The following is a 19,870-nucleotide window of genomic DNA, read 5'->3' on the forward strand; positions in this document are numbered from 1 at the left end:
CTTAGTTGCTTGTCCACAATCAGTACCGATCACCTAATATGGAAGGCCTAGGGAGCTACACCCTGGATTCCTGAATTGTGTCTTCTCAATGGCATCGTCGGTACAGAGGGATCATGCCTCTAGTGGCATCAGTGCCAATCCAAATCCCCCTTCTCTGACTGAGATAGGCACTTAGAATGGGAAATGCTTTACAGGAGATCTCGAGATTGGGACATAGATCATATGGACCAATACCACTGGAAGTACTACTGCCCTTGCTGAGAGTCCTACAATTGCAAGGCTTGTTGGTATTAACCAGCGTCTTTGGCCATGGTATTGAGACTGCCAGATGATGATAGAATCATCCTGGCTCCCCTCCAATTATAACTTCCCCACCAATGCCTCCAAGTATATCTTCCCAAATAATGCCTCTAAGTATAACTTCCCAACTCCAGTACCAACTTCCCAACCAACGGATCAGCCAACATCCTCACAGCCTCTGCTTCACCACTTGATTGAGGTGCCTTCAGCTTTGCAAGCTCTGTCACACCCAACAAGGGTAAAGGATGCACAGCATCACAACTCAGACCTTCTAGGGGCTTTCCCACTTTCAGGGATGGATGGATATCAGTTGGACTTGACTTTGCAGTCTTTGCTGCACCCATCCATCTCCTCTCTAGATGTTGCAGTGGGATCCCAGGATCCATTCTCCCCATCAGAAGTTTTGGGAAAGTTCTAAGATCAGGTCATTCGTATGGCCCAGTCGTTAGGACTGAAAACACAGCAATCAGTCTTTGCTGTCCAAAACCTGGTGTTCAACACATGAATACTGAGCTTTCCTGACTGGTGGTGATTCCACTCTTTCCAGCTGTGCACCATACAAAAAACAGTTCTAGAAGACCACCTCATCTATGCCTCTCACATCTAAATGTCTTGAGGGGATATAACCAGTTCAGAATAAGGACGCTAAGTTTCTCTTTGCTCACCTTTTGCCCCGAACTCTATCACTGTTAAGGAAGCACAGGTAAAACAAGGAGACTCCACTATTCTCCAATTTACTAGGACGGTTGCTATCTTGACTTGCTTGGTAGATGGCTGTATTCCTCGGCAATCCTGGGAATCAAGCAGTCCAATTACCACACAGCTTTGTCAGGATATCAGCTCTTCCTATGGGAGAAAGTTGGCTATCATTTCTACCATCTTCTTGAAAACAAGGGAGACCTTTCTCGAGTGTTTCAAGGTGGGCCATGCGCCTAGCAAGGCAACAGATCAACACCTTTCAACATCAGGTGGACTGCAATGTCAAGGTTCCTGTTGGGGCAGCTGCTCTGAGGCGTCATACCTGGCTGAGATCTGCAGGCCTATCCCAGGGGGCTCAGTTTCATAAGAAGGACTTGCTGTTTGATGGTCAAGGCCTTTTCAGTTCTAAGACTAATGAGGCCATGGATTCGATCCAAAAGGTGAGAAATATAGCACGGCGCATGGGGCTGAGCCAACCACCTCCTTCATACAAGCAACACCGCTGGTATTGTCCCTACACAATGCAGTATCTCTACCAGCAGTCAGGTTTGGGGCAAGCATCTTGACAGCAGGCTCCAGTGCCGATAAAACAATACTCATCAGCCAAGTTTAGGAGTCTTCTTAGGAAGGGGGCCTTCCCCAACCTGATGGCATCTAGATTTGTTGGAGTACAATTCCCATCATCTTGCCAGCCTGGGCCAACATTACATTGGACTCCTGGGTCCTCTCCATCATCCAGAGGGGCTACAGGGTCAACTTTGACACCCACCCTCTGCTCAGGACCTTCCAACTAACACCTCCATCGCAGGTCCTTTGGCAAGAAGTACAGACCCTCTTGACGAAAGGCTCCATAGAACCTGTCTATGTTCTATAGCCATTTCATTGCCATTTCAGTTATGGCTTTTACTCCCGGTACGTCACAGTACTGAAGAGGGATGGAGGGCTTTGTCTGATCCTGGATCTCCAGAACATCAACACCTACATTATGCCCATGAAGTTCTGTATGGCCTCTCTATCGTCCATTCTCCCACTGCTGTCCAAGGGAGACTGGTTTGCCTCAATTAACCTGAAGGACGCCTACTTTCACATTGTGACTGAGAGGTCATACCAACTCTTCCTCCACTTCGTCATTGGGACAATTTTGTGTGCTGCCCTTTGGCTTTGCTAACTGCACCAAGGGTCTTCACGAAGTGCATGGCAGTAGCGTGCTCTTACTTTCAGGTTCAGAGGGTAAATATTTATCTGTTTATAGGCTATCTGTCAATCCTAAAGGAAATCAACCCTGAGTGCTCATTGGAAGGACAGATACTGAAGCTGAAGCTGAAATATTTTGGCCACCTAATGCGAAGAGAAAACTCTCTGGAAAAGACCCTGATGCTGGGAAAGACTGAAGACGACAGAGGATGAGATGGCTAGATAGCATCACCGATGCAATGAATATGAACTTGAGCACACTCCGGGAGAGAGTGCAGGACAGGAAGGCCTGGCGTGCTATGGTCCATGGGGTCACGAAGAGTCGGACACGACTGAACGACTGAACAACAACAACAACAAGCGTCAACAAAGTGTCAGTTTCATTTGCGAGCAAGATGACCTGCAGTCTCCTACATGGCTTGGGTCTCTATGTCAACGAGAAGTCACATCTGCAACTGGGGCAAAAGCACCAGATCGAGGCTCTCTTCGAATCACGGTTGGCTCAGGCATACCTACCTAAGGATCAGGTCCATTCTTTGGGTCCCTGGCAGCCAAGTTACTCGCTTAGAGGATTACTATGTTGTTCACAGTCCTGCACATCTTGGGTCTGACAGATGTGACAACATTGGTCATGCGGGACACCCACTTGCACATGCGGATCTCGCAGAACTGGTTCCTCCGCAACTTTGATACTGAGCAGGATACCTGCTGTACCGGGCTTCAACTCCCTTTGTGGGTAAGGACTTCACTGCTTGGTGGACAGTGCAAGATCACTTTGTGCAAGGTGTGCCCTTTCAGCCCTCTCCATCCTGTGTACTGACTATGGGTGTGTCCCTCTTGGGATGGGGAGCTCACTGTGGGGGCCTCACAGTCAGTGGTTGCCCAAGGAAACCACCGAACACATCAACCTGCTGGAGTTGAGGGTGGTCAACAAGGGACTCAGGGTATTTGAACTGGATTTAGTGGGCAGACTGGTCCAGTAGCATTGGACAATATCACGGTCAGTGCTTACCTAAACAAGCAGGGAGGAGTGAGATTACTCCCCTTGATCGCCCTCACTCTCCAGCTTTTTTATTGGTACGTGTCTTGCAGATCAGTCTGGTTGTGATCCATGTGGCCGGTGTGAACAATGTACTTGCTGAGTGGCTCAGCTTGACCGTCCCATGAGTGGGAGATGGACAGGAAAATATTGACTGATGTCTTCCAGTGGTAGGGCACACTAGAGGTTGACCTTTTTGCTTTCAGGGGCAATACTTTTTGCCCAATATTCTGGAGCTGGAATCGATGTGGGACGTCTTCATGTTTTCATAGACAGCGGCACTGTTCTGCATCTTCCCCCCTATCCACTCATCAAGGTCCTGGCAAAAAGAGGAATGGGTGGCACACGGTGTATCCTGATCACCGTGTGGTGGCTTTACGAGCCTTGGTTTGGTCCATTCCTGCACCTAGCAAGGGGTGATTATGTCCAGCTTCCATTAGTACAACATCTTCTCACCCAGGAGCAGGGTGGAATTCAGCACCTGGACCTTCAAACGCTCCGCATGATGGCATGGAGGGACAGTTGATCAACACCAACAAAGACATTCCTAATTCAGTCTAGTACATCCTTGATGCTGCTTGCAAGCACTCCAGAAGGCGGCCCTACATCTGAAAATGGGCTGTTTTCTTGACCTTCACACATACCAAAGGCTTTGACCCTGTCAGGTGCTCATTGCATCATGTTCTTCTGTTCTTGTTGTCACTTTTTGACAAAGGTCTAAAACTTCCTCTCTCCGTGTTTCTGCTTCTCACTTTCTGCTGAGGGCTTCTCTGTCTTTTTGCATCGGAAGGTGAAGCAGTTTCTCAGAGAGGTCTGGAACCTTGCTCTTCCAATTCAATGGACCACACCAGCTTAGAGCCTTTCTGTTGTCCTGCAGCCATTGTCCTCCAAGCCATTTGAGCCACTAGTGACTGTGCATCTTGGCCTCTTGACTTGGAAGGTTACATCAGCATGGTGTTCTGGCAAGCTATGTGCCCTCCGCTTAGATCGTCCTTACCTTCCATTTCACAGAGGCAAGGTGATTCTCTGCCCCGACGTCACTTTCCTCCATAAGGTGGTTTTGGAATTTCATCTGAACCAGCCCATCGTTTTTCCAGCCTTCTTTTCTTCACCGTCTACTTCCCTTGAGTCGACCCTTCACACTCTGGATGTTCACCAGGCATTGGCTTTTTACAAGTTGAGGGCTGAGTCATTCAGACAGTTGCCCAGTCCGATTCAGCTGTTACAGTGGCAAGCATAAGGGGCTCCCAGTCTCAGCACAATGCTTTGCCTCATGAGTCATCAAGATGATCAAGCTAGTATATGAGGTGACTGGTCTTGAACTGTGTGCCCCAGTCCAAGCTCACTCTATTCATGCGGTGGCATAGAATCATAGAATAGTAGGGTTGGAAGGGGCCTACAAGGCCATCGAGTCCAGCCCCCAAACATTGGGGGTCATTCAACAGGGGAATTGCGAGTTGATTATGTCTGTTTGTTCAGCACTATCAGCTGGGTGATGGAGTCAGAGCTGACTGCTCCTTTGGTTATGCTGTCCTCTCTTCTGTTCTGCAGTAGTACAGTGCCCCACCTCTGGTAAGTCAGCTTGCTACTCACCCATATGTGTGATGCGCAGAGAACACCAAGAAGAAAGATGGTTGCTTATTTGTAACTGTAGTTCTTTGAGTGCTCATCTGTGCATTCACACAACCCACCCACCGTCCCCTCTTCGGTGTCATACTCAAGTGCGATGTGGGTGCTGAAGATCTATTTTGATTCCAAGGCTACAATGTTGTCTCAAGGAACTGAGGGAATAAGTGGGAACCAGCTAGGGACACACAGACTGGGACAGTGGGAGAGGGTTCCTGCCATAATTCCTCAGCTATAGAAGTTTCCTGAAAGGGGCTCCACACAGGTGCTGAATCCTATATGTGAGAATGCACAGATGGCTACTCGAAGAACTACAGTTACTGGTGAAGAACCTGACTTTCATCAAAATACTAAGGTGTGAATTTTGTATTTCAATGTCTTACAATGTAGCCCAGATTACAAAATTCCTTTTTATATTTTTAATCTATTATAGGCTGCAAAAAGGGAACTTGAGAGGCAAAGACAACTTGAGTGGGAACGGAATCGTCGGCAAGAGCTCCTGAATCAAAGGAACAAAGAGCAAGAGGATATAGTTGTTCTGAAAGCCAAGAAAAAAACTTTGGAATTTGAACTGGAAGCTCTAGTAAGTGAGAAATGTTTCTCATATTGTTTTAAAACAGGGTATATTACCTTGGATATGTACTTTAATGATTTTAAATGGCTATAAGATTTGTTAATTCCCATAGAACAGTGTCTGTGAAGGGAGGAAGGAGTGCCCTAACTCCCAGCAGTGTAGGCAGGGAGAAAAGGTTGCTCAGATCGAATACCAGCCCAGCAAGGTAAGCTGCCACCACCCCTTAGCCTGAGCTCAGCCTGAGCCAGGGGACTCTCAGACTTTACAGGACACCCCTAAGGCTTATGAAACAAGGGCCCAAGTTGGCACCCTCTGTTTCAGAGCCCTAGGCCTGAAACCTTAGGCAGTAGGAATAACCAAGAGGAAAGCTCTGGACTTCGTATCAAGGCTTAATTGGAATGATGCACACACTTTCAATTATAACAGGTGGTAAGTTTATTTACAAAAAGGGGGAAAGGAGTAATATAAGAGCCAAATAGTATAAAAGACCATTTTGGAAACAGTACTTACAGGACAAAACAACAAAGCTGACTAAACCTGGCTATGTGTACCAGTGGCACAGGTCTTCCATAGAACAGGACATCGGGAAGCAAAACGAAACCAGATGAAGACAATGGGCAGCTGTAGCACCCCTCGTTTTTACCCAAAAACCTTTGGCCAAGCTAAGGTGATTCTTATTAGCCAGTCACAAACTAACTGAAACAGCCTTCTCAGGCTTTTGGGGGGTGGGGTGGGGGCAGAAAGTTCCCACACTCAGCTGAACTCATTCAGCCCAATTAGTGAGAGTGCTGCTGTGGCCTTGAAGCCCAGGATGGCTTGAGTTAACACAGACAGATCGCCTACGTGCAGGTTCAGCCTCACAGAATGGAACTTTACAGGCAGCTGAGACACCAAAGGAAAATGGATTTCTTGGCAGTATCGTTTCCATATTTTTTCTCTTCAGCTTACAGGCCAGACTAAAAGTACTTGCAGCCAATATTGCATTCTAGTTAAAACTTGATTAAACCAATATTTTCTTTTCTTGTTGAAGAATGATAAAAAACATCAGCTGGAGGGCAAACTTCAGGATATCAGATGCAGATTGGCCACCCAAAGACAAGAAATTGAGAGCACAAACAAATCTAGAGAGCTAAGAATTGCAGAAATTACACATTTGCAACAACAATTACAAGTGAGTATATGATCTTTGAAAATATTTAGCAATTACTTCCTATCAATTCTGGTGTTGCTGAAGCAAAATAGAGCATAGTGGATGGAAGTTCCCTCTTGAAGACGGTTCGAAAGTTGCAGCTGGTGCAGAACGCTGTGGCCCGCCTGATTAAAGGCAGCCGTCGGCAAGACCACATCATTCCAGTGCTGAAGGAGTTGCACTGATTACCAGGTTTTTTTCCGGGCCCAATTTAAGGTGTTGGCATTGACCTTTAAACCACAAATGGTTCCGGCCCAATCTATCTTAAGGAGTGCCTCCAACAACACGAGGGACGCTGCTCGACGAGTCGGCCTTGGAAGGCCTTCTGTCTGTCCCATCAGCCAGGACAGCTAGGCTGGTGAAGACTACGGAGAGGGCCTTTTCTCTGGTGGCCCTCACTCTGTGGAATTCCCTCCCTAGTGACCACCGTCATGCCCCGTCTTTGATTAGCTTCCGCTGGGCTTTGAAAACCTGGCTGTTCAGGCAGGCATTTGGGGTGGGTTAGGGGTTTGTTTTTTTAGAGCAACGTTGTTTTGTTCAGTTGATTATGTAAATTTGTATTTTGTGTTATTTGTATTGTACGCTGCCTAGAGTGGCTGGGTAGCTGGCCAGATGGGCAGCTAATAAATCAAATAAATAAGTTGAAAATAGTTGTTTTCAGAATTGTTAGTATAACAGAGTGGACTATATTACCCAAGAGTTACATGGCAATAATGAAACTGCCTGTGAAGCCCTCCTTTTATGATATGTATAGTGCCTGAAAGCCTGAATCTGTCCCTTTTAAAGATTTAGTACCATTAGTAATTTAATGGTACTAAAAAGATGACAACTAATTTCTGGTTATTTAACAGTAGCTTATCTTATCCTTCTAGATCTATGATAATGAAAGAAAAGGCATATTTTTAAAGACTGTCTTTCCCCTTCCCCAATCTAGGTAGAGTTGAAAACAAACAGTATGCTTTTACCACTAATTAATTTTTAATCTGGAGATTGATAGCAAGAAATCAGTGGTAGTTCTAGAATTTAAGTGAATGTCTGTGCATGTAGACATTGATTTGACTGCGTTTTGAAGTACTAATAAACTATTGTTACATCAACAAGCCTCGAGCTCTAGAACTACAGTCTCCCCTCTACTCTGGCATGACCACAAGGAGGAGAGTGAAAGTTTTCACTTCTGTTTTCAGCTAATTGCATTTTAGCACTGTGTCTGAACCATAAACTATGGTTAATCTTAACTCTGGTTTATTGAAACAAGCAAGCAAAGGTTTATTTCACTATTGACTTTTTCAGTCTGTACAGTTTGTCTGTGTTTGGACATTATGCGAAGCTCCGGTTAGAAATGAAAGAACATTTCCAGTTTCCTTCTTGTGGCCTGCCCTATGGCTTACTCATGTAACAATAAACCATAGTTTATTGTAGGGGTTTTTTTTCCATTGTTGAAAGGCACTTGGTGTTTCAGCAGTAAATGGTGTTTGTGGGATGCATCTTATGTTAGTCCTATTTAGAGTAGACCTATTGAAATGAGTGGGACTTAATTTGGTAGCAGTATGAAGGATACACTGTGAGCATAGCAGTAACATGACTAGAGAGCTCTGTGCTCTGGCTAGAGATATGGACACTGCTTTGGAATCTTTGTTAGCCTGAGCTGTCAACGATCAGGTCACCTACAGCCAGCTGGAAAAGTGAGATGTCTTGGGTACTGACCATATTGAGCATGGCTAAAAGTTCACCAGTATATTTCTGGTGTGTTTCTCTGGTTTGTTGTTGTTCAGTCGTTCAGTCGTGTCCGACTCTTCGTGACCCCATGGACCATAGCACGCCAGGCCTTCCTGTCCTGCGCTTTCTCCTGGAGTGTGCTCAAGTTCATATTCATTGCATCGGTGATGCTATCTAGCCATCTCATCCTCTGCCGTCCCCTTCTCCTTTTGCCTTCAGTCTTTCCCAGCATCAGGGTCTTTTCCAGAGAGTTTTCTCTTTGCATTAGGTGGCCAAAATATTGGAGCTTCAGCTTCAGTATCTGTCCTTCCAATGAGCACTCAGGGTTGATTTCCTTTAGGATGGACTGATTTGACCTCCTTGCAGTCCAGGGGACTCGTAAGAGTCTTCTCCAGCACCACAGTTCAAAAGCATCAATTCTTCGGTGCTCAGCCTTCCTTATAGTCCAGCTCTCACAGCCATACATTACTCCTGGGAAAACCATAGCTTTGATTAGACGGACCTTTGTCGGCAAGGTGATGTCTCTGCTTCTTACTATGCTGTCTAGGTTTGCCATAGCTTTCCTCCCAAGGAGCAAGCATCTTTTAATTTCATGGCTACAGTCACCGTCTGCGGTGATCTTGGAGCCCAAGAAAGTAAAATCTGTCACTGCTTCCATTTCTTCCCCTTCTATATGCCAGGAAGTGATAGGGCCAGATGCCATGATCTTCGTTTTTTTAATGTTGAGTTTCAAACCAGCTTTTGCACTCTCCTCTTTCACCCTCAACAAGAGGCTCTTTAAATCCTCTTCGCTTTCTGCCATTAGGGTGGTATCGTCTGCATATCTGAGGTTGTTGATAATTCTCCCGGCAATCTTAATTCCGACCTGTGATTCATCCAACCCGGCGTTTCTGATGATGTACTCTGCATATAAGTTAAATAAGCAGGGCGACAATATGCAGCCTTGTCGTACTCCTTTCCCAATTTTGAACCAATCGGTTGTTCCATGTCCGGTTCTTACTGTTGCTTCTTGACCCTCGTACAGGTTTCTCAGGAGACAGGTAAGGTGGTCTGGTACTCCCATCACTTTAAGAATTTGCCACAGTTTGTTGTTATCCACACAATCAAAGGCTTTAGCGTAGTCAATGAAGCAGAAATAGACGTTTTTCTGGAATTCTCTTGCTTTCTCCATGATCCAGCAAACATTGGCGATTTGATCTCTAGTTCCTCTGCCTCTTCAAAACCCAGCTTGTACTTCCGGTAGTTCTCGGTTCACATACTGCTGAAGCCTAGCTTGTAGGATTTTGAGCATCACCTTGCTGGCATGTGAAATGAGCGCAATTGTGCGGTAGTTTGAACACTCTTTGGCATTGCCCTTCTTTGGAATTGGAATGTAAACTGACCTTTTCCAGTCTCGTGGCCACTGTTGAGTGTTTGAGATTTGTTGGCATATTGTGTGCAGCACTTTAACAGCATCATCTTTGAGGATTTTAAATAGCTCAGCTGGAATGCTGTCATCTCCGCTAGCTTTGTTGTTACTAATGCTTCCTAAGGCCCACTTGACTTCACTCTCTAGGATGTCCAGCTCAAGTTCAGTGACCGCACTATCATGGCTATCAGGGACATTCAGATCTTTCCTGTATAGTTCTTCTGTGTATTCTTGCCACCTCTTCTTAATCTCATCTGCTTCTGTTAGGTCCCTGCCTTCTTTGTCCGTTATCATGCCCGTCTTTGCACAAAACGTTCCCTTGAGATCTCCAATTTTCTTGAAGAGATCTCTAGTCTTTCCCATTCTGTTGTTTTCCTCGATTTCTTTGCATTGTTCATTTAAGAAGGCCTTCTTGTCTCTCCTTGCTATTCTCTGGAACTCTGCATTCAGTTGGCTATATCTTCCCCTTTCTCCCTTGCTTTTCGCTTCCCTTCTTTCTTCAGCTACTTGTAAAGCCTCATCAGACAGCCACTTGGTTTTCTTGCATTTCTTTTTCTTTGGGATGGATTGAGTTGCTGCCTCCTGAACAATGTTACGGACCTCCGTCCATAGTTCCTCAGGCACTCTGCCTATCAGGTCTAATCCCTGAAATCTATTCCTCACCTCCACTGTATATTCATAAGGGATATGATTGAGGTCATACCTGAATGGTTTAGTGGTTTTCCCTACGTTCTTCAATTTAAGCTGAAATTTTGCAACAAGAAGCTCATGATCTGAGCCACAGTCAGCTCCAGGTCTAGTTTTTACTGACTGTATAGAGCTTCTCCATCTTTGACTGCAAAGGACATAATCAATCTGATTTCGATATTGACCATCTGGTGATGTCCATGTGCAGAGTCGTCTCTTGTGATGTTGGAAAAGAGTGTTTGCTATGATCAGCGTGTCCTCTTGGCAAAACTCCATTAGCTTTTGTCCTGCTTCATTTTGTACACCAAGGCCGTGCCTGCCTGTTATCCCGGTGATTTCTTGATTTCCTACTTTAGCATTCCAATCCGCTATGATGAAGAGGACATCTTTTTTTGGTGTTAGTTCTAGAAGGTGTTGTAGGTCTTCATAGAACCCATCAACCTCAGCTTCTTCGGCATCAGTGGTTAGGGTATAGACTTGAATTACTGTGATGTTGAATGGTTTGCCTTGGATTCGTACTGAGATCATTCTATCATTTTTAAGATTGTACCCCAGTACTGCTTTTCCCACCCTTTTGTTGACTATGAGTGCTACTCCATTTCTTCTAAGGGATTCTTGCTCACAGTAGTAGATATGATGGTCACCTGAATTAAATTCGCTCATGCCTGTCCATTTGAGTTGGCTGATTCCCAAGACGTCAATGTTCAATCTTGCCATCTCATGTTTGACCACCTCCAGCTTACCTTGATTCATTGATCTGACATTCCAGGTTCCTAAACAATATTGTTCTTTACAGCATCGGATTTTCTTTTCACCACCAGACACATCCACAGCTGAGTGTTCTTTCGGCTTTGGCCCAGCCGCTTCACTCTTTCTGGCGCTACTTGGAAATACCCTCTGCTCTTCCCCAGTAGTATATTGGATACCTTCCGACCTGAGGGTCTCATCTTCCGGCGTCATATCGTTTAGCCTTGTGATACGTTCCATGGGGTTTTCTTGGCAAGAATGCTGGAGTGGGTTGCCATTTCCTTCTCCAGTGGACCACATTTTGTCAGAACTCTCTGCCATGACCTGTCCGTCTTGAGTGGCCCTGCACGGCATAGCTTATGGCTTCACTGAGTTACGCAAGCCCCTTCGCCACAACAAGGAAGTGATCCATGAAGGGGGTTTCTCTGGTAGCATGACCCATGTACAAGAAGGCTTGTGTCTGTTGCTATGTACATATAACTGTCTAGTCATCCATCACAGTGTACTTAATTGGTAGCTATTGATGTGGTTCACACAGTCAAAATAAGCCACCATGGATTATTTAAGCCATGGTGCTTATTTAGTTTGTGGCATATGCTGGGTGCGATTTCCATAATCACTGTTTGGGCGTGGCTTGTGTTGTCTGAACCCAGGCAGCATACCTTGTTGGAGGGGAGAACAACCCTCCAATAACCCTACAACAACCCATGGTTTATTGGAGGATTGTTTCCTCCTCCAGCAACCCATGCTGCCTGGGTTCAGATGACAGAATGCACCCAGGCAGTGATTATAGAAATCATGTCCAGCACACGCAGTAATTTAACTAAGCCACTGCGGCTTATTTAGATCATGCAAACCAGCTCATTGTGTTTACATGTTAGGCACAGTATAGGTCACAATATGCTACATCCAGCATTCTAAATCCTGGAAAAAATAGGCCTGTAGATACGTAACTTGAGCCAGATATAAAGCCAAGAGAGTCATCAGACCTCCTTCTAAAATTAATTTGGAACTGCCTTTGGAAATGTGTGAAATTTTCTTCTTGTTCAGTAGCGAACACCTATAAAGTCATTCACCCAGATCTCTTATTGACATTCGTAGGTGCTGAATTCTGCTATAGTACAGTTCTGCTATTGACAAGAAATTTCAGTGAATGAATTAGTGAAATGGATCTGGGGTAGAGCTGTGAACAGATGTGCACTTGAAATTCTCTACCTAATTTGTGGAGGAGAAATTTGGGGTACCAAGTTTTTCCAGGATAAGGAAAAATTCTCATAAGAGTTTCTCAGAGGTGGGGCTCACCATTAGCAGTGGCAATAGCACAGCTTCTTTCTTTTTTCTTAAGGCTTTGTGTGGGTATTTACCAGTCACTGCAAGTGGCGGCGGCAGCAACTGTATTGGCAGCCTGGCAACGATTTTGCATGCTCAGTGATGTCCAAGACTTAATTTCATTCTAGTGCAGTGCGGGTGGGGGTGCCACAGTGGGGAATATTTGGAGAAAATTCTGGCCCTTTCTCATGGGATAAGAGAAAAATTTCAACTTTTCTCAGAAAAATGTCATCTGAGAAATTCTGGCTCAGGTCTGGTCTGGGGCTTGTGGTTCTAGCTGAAGTTAATAATCTTTCCTCTTTTATTTCTTTTAGGAGTCTCAGCAGATGCTTGGAAGGCTGATTCCAGAAAAGCAGTTGCTCAATGATCAGCTAAAGCAGGTTCAACAAAACAGCTTGCACAGTAAGTACATTTATAAACATTGTTCGATGCATGCATATATTGAAGCATACATATATTAAAACTTTTTTTGCCTTAAGAATCAGGTGCTCAGTGTGACCTGAATATCTGTGAGAAAGTTTCTTCATTGTCAATGTTTTTAAAAACAGGAGATTCACTTCTCACTGTCAAAAGAGCCTTAGAAGCAAAGGAGTTAGCACGCCAGCAGCTTCGTGACCAGCTGGATGAAGTAGAAAAAGAAACCAGATCAAAACTTCAAGAGATAGATATTTTCAATAATCAACTAAAGGTAACCATGTCATTCTCTGAGTAAACCTAGAGATACCACATCTAGAAGGTAGAAAAAGCATATCATTCTGAGTGTTTGCCCTAAATATATTAAATTGCTGACTGAGTTTACCTTACTGCAAGTCAAAAATCCAAATTCTGTTGTCAAGCAAGTAAAATTCTGCAAGTTCAACATATGCAGAATAAATTGTGAAAATATTTGATTTGAGCTTGAAAATCCAGTTTGAGTATCAACAGACATGTAGTAGCTTCTTACTTAACAGGTTAGATACTTTTTCTGTACTAATAAGGGCATAATTGTAAGGGGAAAGAAGAAACAAGGTTAACTGTGCTAATGGCAGATGGGAAGCTATGAAAAAAAGGTCCCTCACTACTCTCAGGCCCCTGGAAGACCTTCCTAGATCTATATAAATCTGAGGTGACAGCAAGTGGTGCATTTACCTCTTAAAGTTTTTTAGTTCACCTAGAAATTTCTCACTCCTCCCTGCCGCCCTCTTAAAAATTAAATTTATTTGAATCTAAGAGATACAGTGACCGGGTTCAGACAATCAGCAGGGGAAACCATGCAGCATTGGGTTTTCCCCCCACCCCCATGTGTGCTGGTCACATGACTGGGATTACCCTTATTACCCATGCTGCATCATGGGTTGCTATGTCATCTGAATCCAGCACGTGGCGCATCCGTGATGACATTTCACCCACCTTACAACCCATGGCTTGCAGTGAGGGTTGTCGCGTGTGTGAAAAGTCATCACGACTGTGCTGTAGGGCAGGTTTGGACAACATGGCAATCTGTAGCTCAGGTAATTAGGATAATCCCAGTTGCGCGACCAGCACGTGCAGGGGAAACAACTGATGCTGCATTGTTTCCCCTGCTGATCGTCTGAACACCCTCAGTGAATGCTGTGCTGAAAAATCTTAGCCATGCAGTAAAGTCAAGTCCCTGGGCATTAGTGAAAGCTTTTTTTCTGCCATAGTCCTTATAAGTAGCTAAAATCTGTAGCTTTAAACAAATTTAGTTAGCTCCTTTCATTTTGTTTTTTATAATACCCTTTCTGGCCAAAGCATATTCTTTTCTTTCAAGTTATTGTACTGTCTCTTCTCTCTACTGGCAATGCAAGCAAGATTAGAGATTTACTTTTGACGTGAGATTTGATGACCCACCAAACAGAACTCCAGATTTTGGTGTTAACTTGTTTTTCAAATATAAATTACTCATCAGTTGGTTAAATAATGTTCAGTAACATTTGAGATCACCCTAAATGCTATCAGTTAACAAGATATACCATTGAGACAGAGTAGATATGTTAAATAATTCAACACAGGAGATGAATCTCCCTTTGCTACTTAGGAACATAGACTATGTTTGTCTTGACGTTTGAGTGATTCTGGCTTTACTTATGATCCTTGAAAATCCAGTATCCCATTGTTATCATGACTATCACAAACAGAAATAGTATTCAAGTGGACATCACCACACTCTCTTTTGTGCTAGTTGATTTGTACTACCATTTTTAATTAGGGTTTTGGATGTTTTTGTTTTCTATTTATGTTGACTTCATAAAATGTATATATGTAAAGCTGGAAAAAGTGCAGAAAAGGACAAACAAAATTGTCAAGGGGATGGAGCAACTCTCCTATGTGAGAACATTAGAATGACTTGGTTTGGATGACATGCCATGGCTCGTTGTGGATTATTTAATCCACAATGAGCCATGGCACCTGCAGGCACCAGGTTGCATATGCAACCCCCACTTAGGGTTGTTGTGTTGTGCAAACCCAGCTAGCGTGGTTTATGCAAGGATTAAACTACCCTCACATAACCCTAAAACAGACCATGGGTTATGTGAAGGTTATTTAACCCTCACATAAACCAGGCTAGCCAGGTTTGTACAACATAGCAACCCCTGAGGAGGGGTTGCATATCAAAAATGGCTGCCACCCATACCACAGTCTCATGGCTGTTGTGTGATGTGAACAAACCCAATGTTTAGGACTTTTTAGCCTAGAAAAAAAGGTGAGTAATGGGGAGGCATAATAGAGTTGTATAAAATTATGCATGATGTGGGGAAAGTGGATAGGGAGAACTTTTTCTCCCTCTTTGTGATAATACTGGAACCTGTTATCATCCAATGGAGCTGAACAGTGGGAGATTCAGGACAGATAAAACAATGTCCTTTGCACAGTGTGTAGTTAAACTTAGTGGCACTTACTTGGAGAACATGTGGATAGGATTAGAGAATTAGTATTCCAGCTTTCGCTTCATCTACACATGCAGCATAATGAGATGGGAATAAGGTGGCAGAATTCTGAGTTAGTAGATGGACTGTACCACTTCACAACTGCAGATGGGAGGTTACTTTTTTAATGCTCCCGTATGTAAAATACTACCTGCATATGGAAAACTAGTACATCAGAAAACGAGGTAGGCCAAAGCCTTTCTCCTTAATGTGCTAGTTATTGTTTTTGTTTCTCATTTTTTTTATTTCCTTGCTATTACAGAGGAAAATCCCAGTAGATAAAAAGGAAATAATTTCTTCTTACATTGATTCATAAATACAAATGATAACACAGAAAAGTGATAAACATAAATCAACTCATACCGGTTTTTATGTGCTACTTTTTATTTTTGTGCCTGGGTTTTCTCCCCGTGGGGGAGGATTCAAAAATGGCATCCCCTACCTGCAGTTTGAAGTGATACTGTCCTCCCAACTTATTCTGCTGCTTCTGTAGAAGAGTGCTGGCTGCCAGCATGGCGCTGAATTCAGTAGGTTTGAATGGAGCTGACTTTGAAGCATAAGGCGCAAACAGATATTTTTATAAAATTATGCTCTTAAAAGGTTACACATCTGATGACACAACTGATTCCGTATTATACAATTCCTTCAAAATATATATGTATATCAATTCTGTAGACACTGGCAAAATAGCAAAACTTAATTCCTTTTTTAGCAGAAACTGGCTAATTACCTAAACACACTTGTGGCCAGACAGTTCATCAGTAAATCAGGTCACAAAAGCATAAGCAAACTTTAGCACATTTGGCAACTTTACATGAGCAGCTCATATTCAACATGGTTAATAAATGCAGCAGACTTTTAACTTGCAGCTCGTATTAAACCTTGAGCAGCAAAGATGGCTACAGTGGTTCCAGTACCAAATATGAACCCACATGGTACATAGAGAAGCTAAAGTGACTTGTGATAGTTATAAGTGCTTGATGTAACTAGTTGTTGTTCAGTCGTTAAGTCGTGTCCGACTCTTCATGACCCCATGGACCATAGCACGCCAGGCCTTCCTGTCCTCCACTCTCTCCTGGAGTGTGCTCAAGTTCATGATGTAACTAGTATTTAGGACCAAAAGCAGGAACATTTAGCAATCTTAAGTTAAATTATTTGACTCTCCTAAACATGACCTTTTGTTTTTCATGCTGAAAACATGGAGGTATTTAAAATACTTCTGTGTGGTAGATGATAATAGGCCACTGCTTTATTGCAGGAGCTGAGGGAGATACATAACAAGCAGCAGCTGCAGAAGCAAAAAAACATTGAAGCTGACAGATTAAAACAGAAGGAGCAAGAGAGAAAGACAGAGCTGGAAAAACAAAAAGATACTCAGAGGTAAGTTTAAATATGGAAAGTATATTGTTTCACAGCTGCTGTGAAGAGGATCTGATCAAAACTTTAAGCATCAGGGTTTTCGGCATTCTGTAAACCCCCTCCCCATTGTCTACATATTTAGTAAAGGTTTGAGTTTCAGCACAGAGACATAAGTCACCATTTTTAACCAGATTTTGTTATGTATTGGAGGTATTGGTGCAAACTCTTTGATATTGAGAGAAGGAATTCGTTGGTAAGGTGTAGGCACTGTTAGATGGAAGCCATTTTGTAGTGTTGCTGACTTAAGGGTGCTACATAAACTTGTGATTTACAATGTGATACTGTTCCATTTATACTTTATCAGTGTGGGTCCCACGTTTCATCCTTTTTTCTCATATGTAATAATATAAACTTAAATATATACAAAATGTATGTTAACCTTGTATAATAAAATAAACTTTGGGTGACTGGTATTTTCTTTCTTTAATTATGTTCAAGCGAACAACTGCCGGACACACCAAGTTACAAGTATATTTGTCTCTCTCCTGTTCTGATAAGGACCTCCCTGTTTTCTATGCACATTGCCACAATGAATTATGATATTCTCCAGTTATTCTGGGGACTATATTACGACACTACCAGTATATTGCTATTATGACATTGGGATATACTGACACAGGATGAGCAATAAAAGTTGTTGTTTCCAGTACATTCTTTCTACGGGAGAAATTGCAGTGCAGTTTCTGTACAAGTTGCCAGTTTTCTTCATGCTATGGCCATGAAGAAACTGTGACTCTCCTTATTTCTGGAACCTGGCCAGTCTTTGGATGTTTGAAGAATTGCACATTTTTTCATTCTTATGAAATGAGAAATCAATTTCTTTGATTTTAAAAATGTTGCAACAGAGCTAGTGTTCTTGGAATAGGTTAATGAAATAAAAACCTAATATGATAAAAGCTCAAGTTACTATATGATATGGCTACATGACAATAACCTGAGAAAGAGAGCTATATGTTTTGGTAACCATTTTAATTTGGCTTCCCCAACAATTATTTTCAAAATATGGTAGCAATATTTGTTTGCTTTAAATAGCAGACAGCCTTCTACTCCTGACTATGTTCTTCCATCAGATTAATTTTTAAAATTATTGAAGCTTGAGTGCTTCTAGTGAAAATATGTCAAACTGGCCTTAAGTTCAGTATGAAGGCTAGCTTGGGTTCTATTAGTGCTTTCTCACGCATGAAGTAACCTAAGCTGATTTGGGATTTCTAGGTAAGAGGAGCGACCTGAATCTTTGCAGTCTTAGGAAGAAAATATATCTGATGGTGCTTGTCTGGCATTCGCCTTCCAGATGGCCCAGCTACATCCCAATTCTAAAAATAGTTTGTACCTGCCCATCTCCCCAGGTTATATTATTAAATCTTTTAGGTTTTCAGTGAGTTAAAGGCTCATATGGATTTGTGTACCTTACCTGTATTCTATGTGGGCTTTTTCCATTCCATTTTCCATTGAAACTCACATAGCTGAGAGAGCCTTTTGCTGCACTTTAAAACATATCTTTTCAAAGTAGAGCCTCTTACTTTGCTGGTTTGGACTCCCCCTGTGGTTCGCTGCTTGCTTTTTAAATACAATTTGGAACTAGGGAGATTTATTCTGTCCTACCACAGTAGATTATTGCAGTAGAGTCTTTTTGTTTGGGGTAAGAAACCAGGCTGGAATGGGTTAACTCCTCTTCCAAATAGAATGCAGGACCCAAAGTAGACTCTAAAGTAGACATAAGAAGAGTGCTCCTCCAGCTGAAATGACAGGGGCTGGGTTCGGAGTATCAGTGGGGAAATAATGCAGCGTCGGTTTTTAACCCCACCTCTGCCGGTTGCATGACTGGGATTACCCTAATTACCCATGCCATGTCACAGATTGCCATATCACCTAAACCCAGCATGTGGCGTAGCCATGCTGACTTTTCACACACCTGACAACCCATGGGTTGCAGTAGTGGTTGTTGGGTCAGTGAAAAGTCAGTACACCTGCGCTACTCTCTGGGTTTGGATGACATGGCAGCCCACAATGTGGTGTGAGTAGGGTAAACCGGGTCGCGCACCAGTGGGTGCGGAGGAATCAACTGACGCTGTGTTCTTTGCCCCGCTATCCATTAAGTGCGGCTATAAAGCTGCTTGCTTCATTGGCTTTAGGTTGCACGAAGACAGCAAACAGCACTGTAATAGTAGCAGATGAGAGGCATTTCAAAAGGTGGAGTTAAACTATCCATTATTTCTATCCAGAGAGGCATGAAGTTTAAAAACAGAAGTCACAGATGTCTGTTCCCAAAACTAGATTACAAACCATAGAAAAATAGCCATGCACACTGATTGAATAAAATCACCCTTAGCTACTTATTTTGATCTTTTTAATAAGCATGTGAGTGATGTACAATGTATTTTCTTTTGAATAACTCACAACTTTGACTAAATGCCTTGGTGGCTCTACAGATGTGGTTAATTATGTATTTCTTTCATTTCATTTCTATACTAATAGCCAAAGCTCTCTGATGCTGTAGGTAGCATCTGCGATTCCTGTTAACATTAATCTTCTCCAGGGTGTAAACAATGCTCTCAGTATCAAAGTGTTTAGTCTTTAAAGTTCTGCTAAGAACTCTTACAAATTTCTGCAGCTTTATTTTCAGTACTAATGTAAAATATTTTAGAATGTGCCTTGGTAATAATACATATTCACAAGAACATATTTAGACAGGATACATTAAGAAATGTAGTACAAAATCATACTCACTTAATTTTTCTACACTACTTAGAAGAACCCAAGAAAGAGACAGACAGTGGCTTGACAGAATACAACAGGAAGAAGAGCACCTACGACCAAGAAAAAGTCAAGAAGAAGAAAATCAAAAATGGGAGGAATTAAGCAAAAAGAGAGAGAATGATGATAAGAACAAACAAGAAGTGCAAGAAAAATCAAATAAACTTTTTCAGCAGCATAAAGATCCAACAAAACCAGTTATCCAAGCTCCCTGGTCAACTGCAGGTACAAAATAATGAGAGAATCATATTTGAATATCTCT

General features: G+C 42.9%; 1 protein-coding gene across 7 annotated transcripts in view; it reads left to right on the plus strand.

Annotated features, from left to right (window-relative positions):
• Positions 1–19,870, plus strand: part of ITSN1 (intersectin 1) — a 136,571-nt gene that overhangs the window by 51,412 nt on the left and 65,289 nt on the right. For all 7 annotated transcript variants that reach the window (XM_084843665.1, XM_084843667.1, XM_084843664.1 and 4 more), the window contains 6 exons: positions 5,292–5,441; positions 6,463–6,603; positions 12,823–12,910; positions 13,057–13,196; positions 16,694–16,815; positions 19,604–19,833. In XM_084843665.1, coding sequence (XP_084699791.1) covers positions 5,292–5,441; positions 6,463–6,603; positions 12,823–12,910; positions 13,057–13,196; positions 16,694–16,815; positions 19,604–19,833 — 871 coding nt within the window. The remainder of the gene's footprint in view (positions 1–5,291; positions 5,442–6,462; positions 6,604–12,822; positions 12,911–13,056; positions 13,197–16,693; positions 16,816–19,603; positions 19,834–19,870) is intronic.

Source organism: Heloderma suspectum, chromosome 3, assembly GCF_057233095.1.
Source record: "Heloderma suspectum isolate Gila_16-S chromosome 3, 16-S_ref, whole genome shotgun sequence".
Classification (NCBI taxonomy): domain Eukaryota; kingdom Metazoa; phylum Chordata; class Lepidosauria; order Squamata; family Helodermatidae; genus Heloderma; species Heloderma suspectum.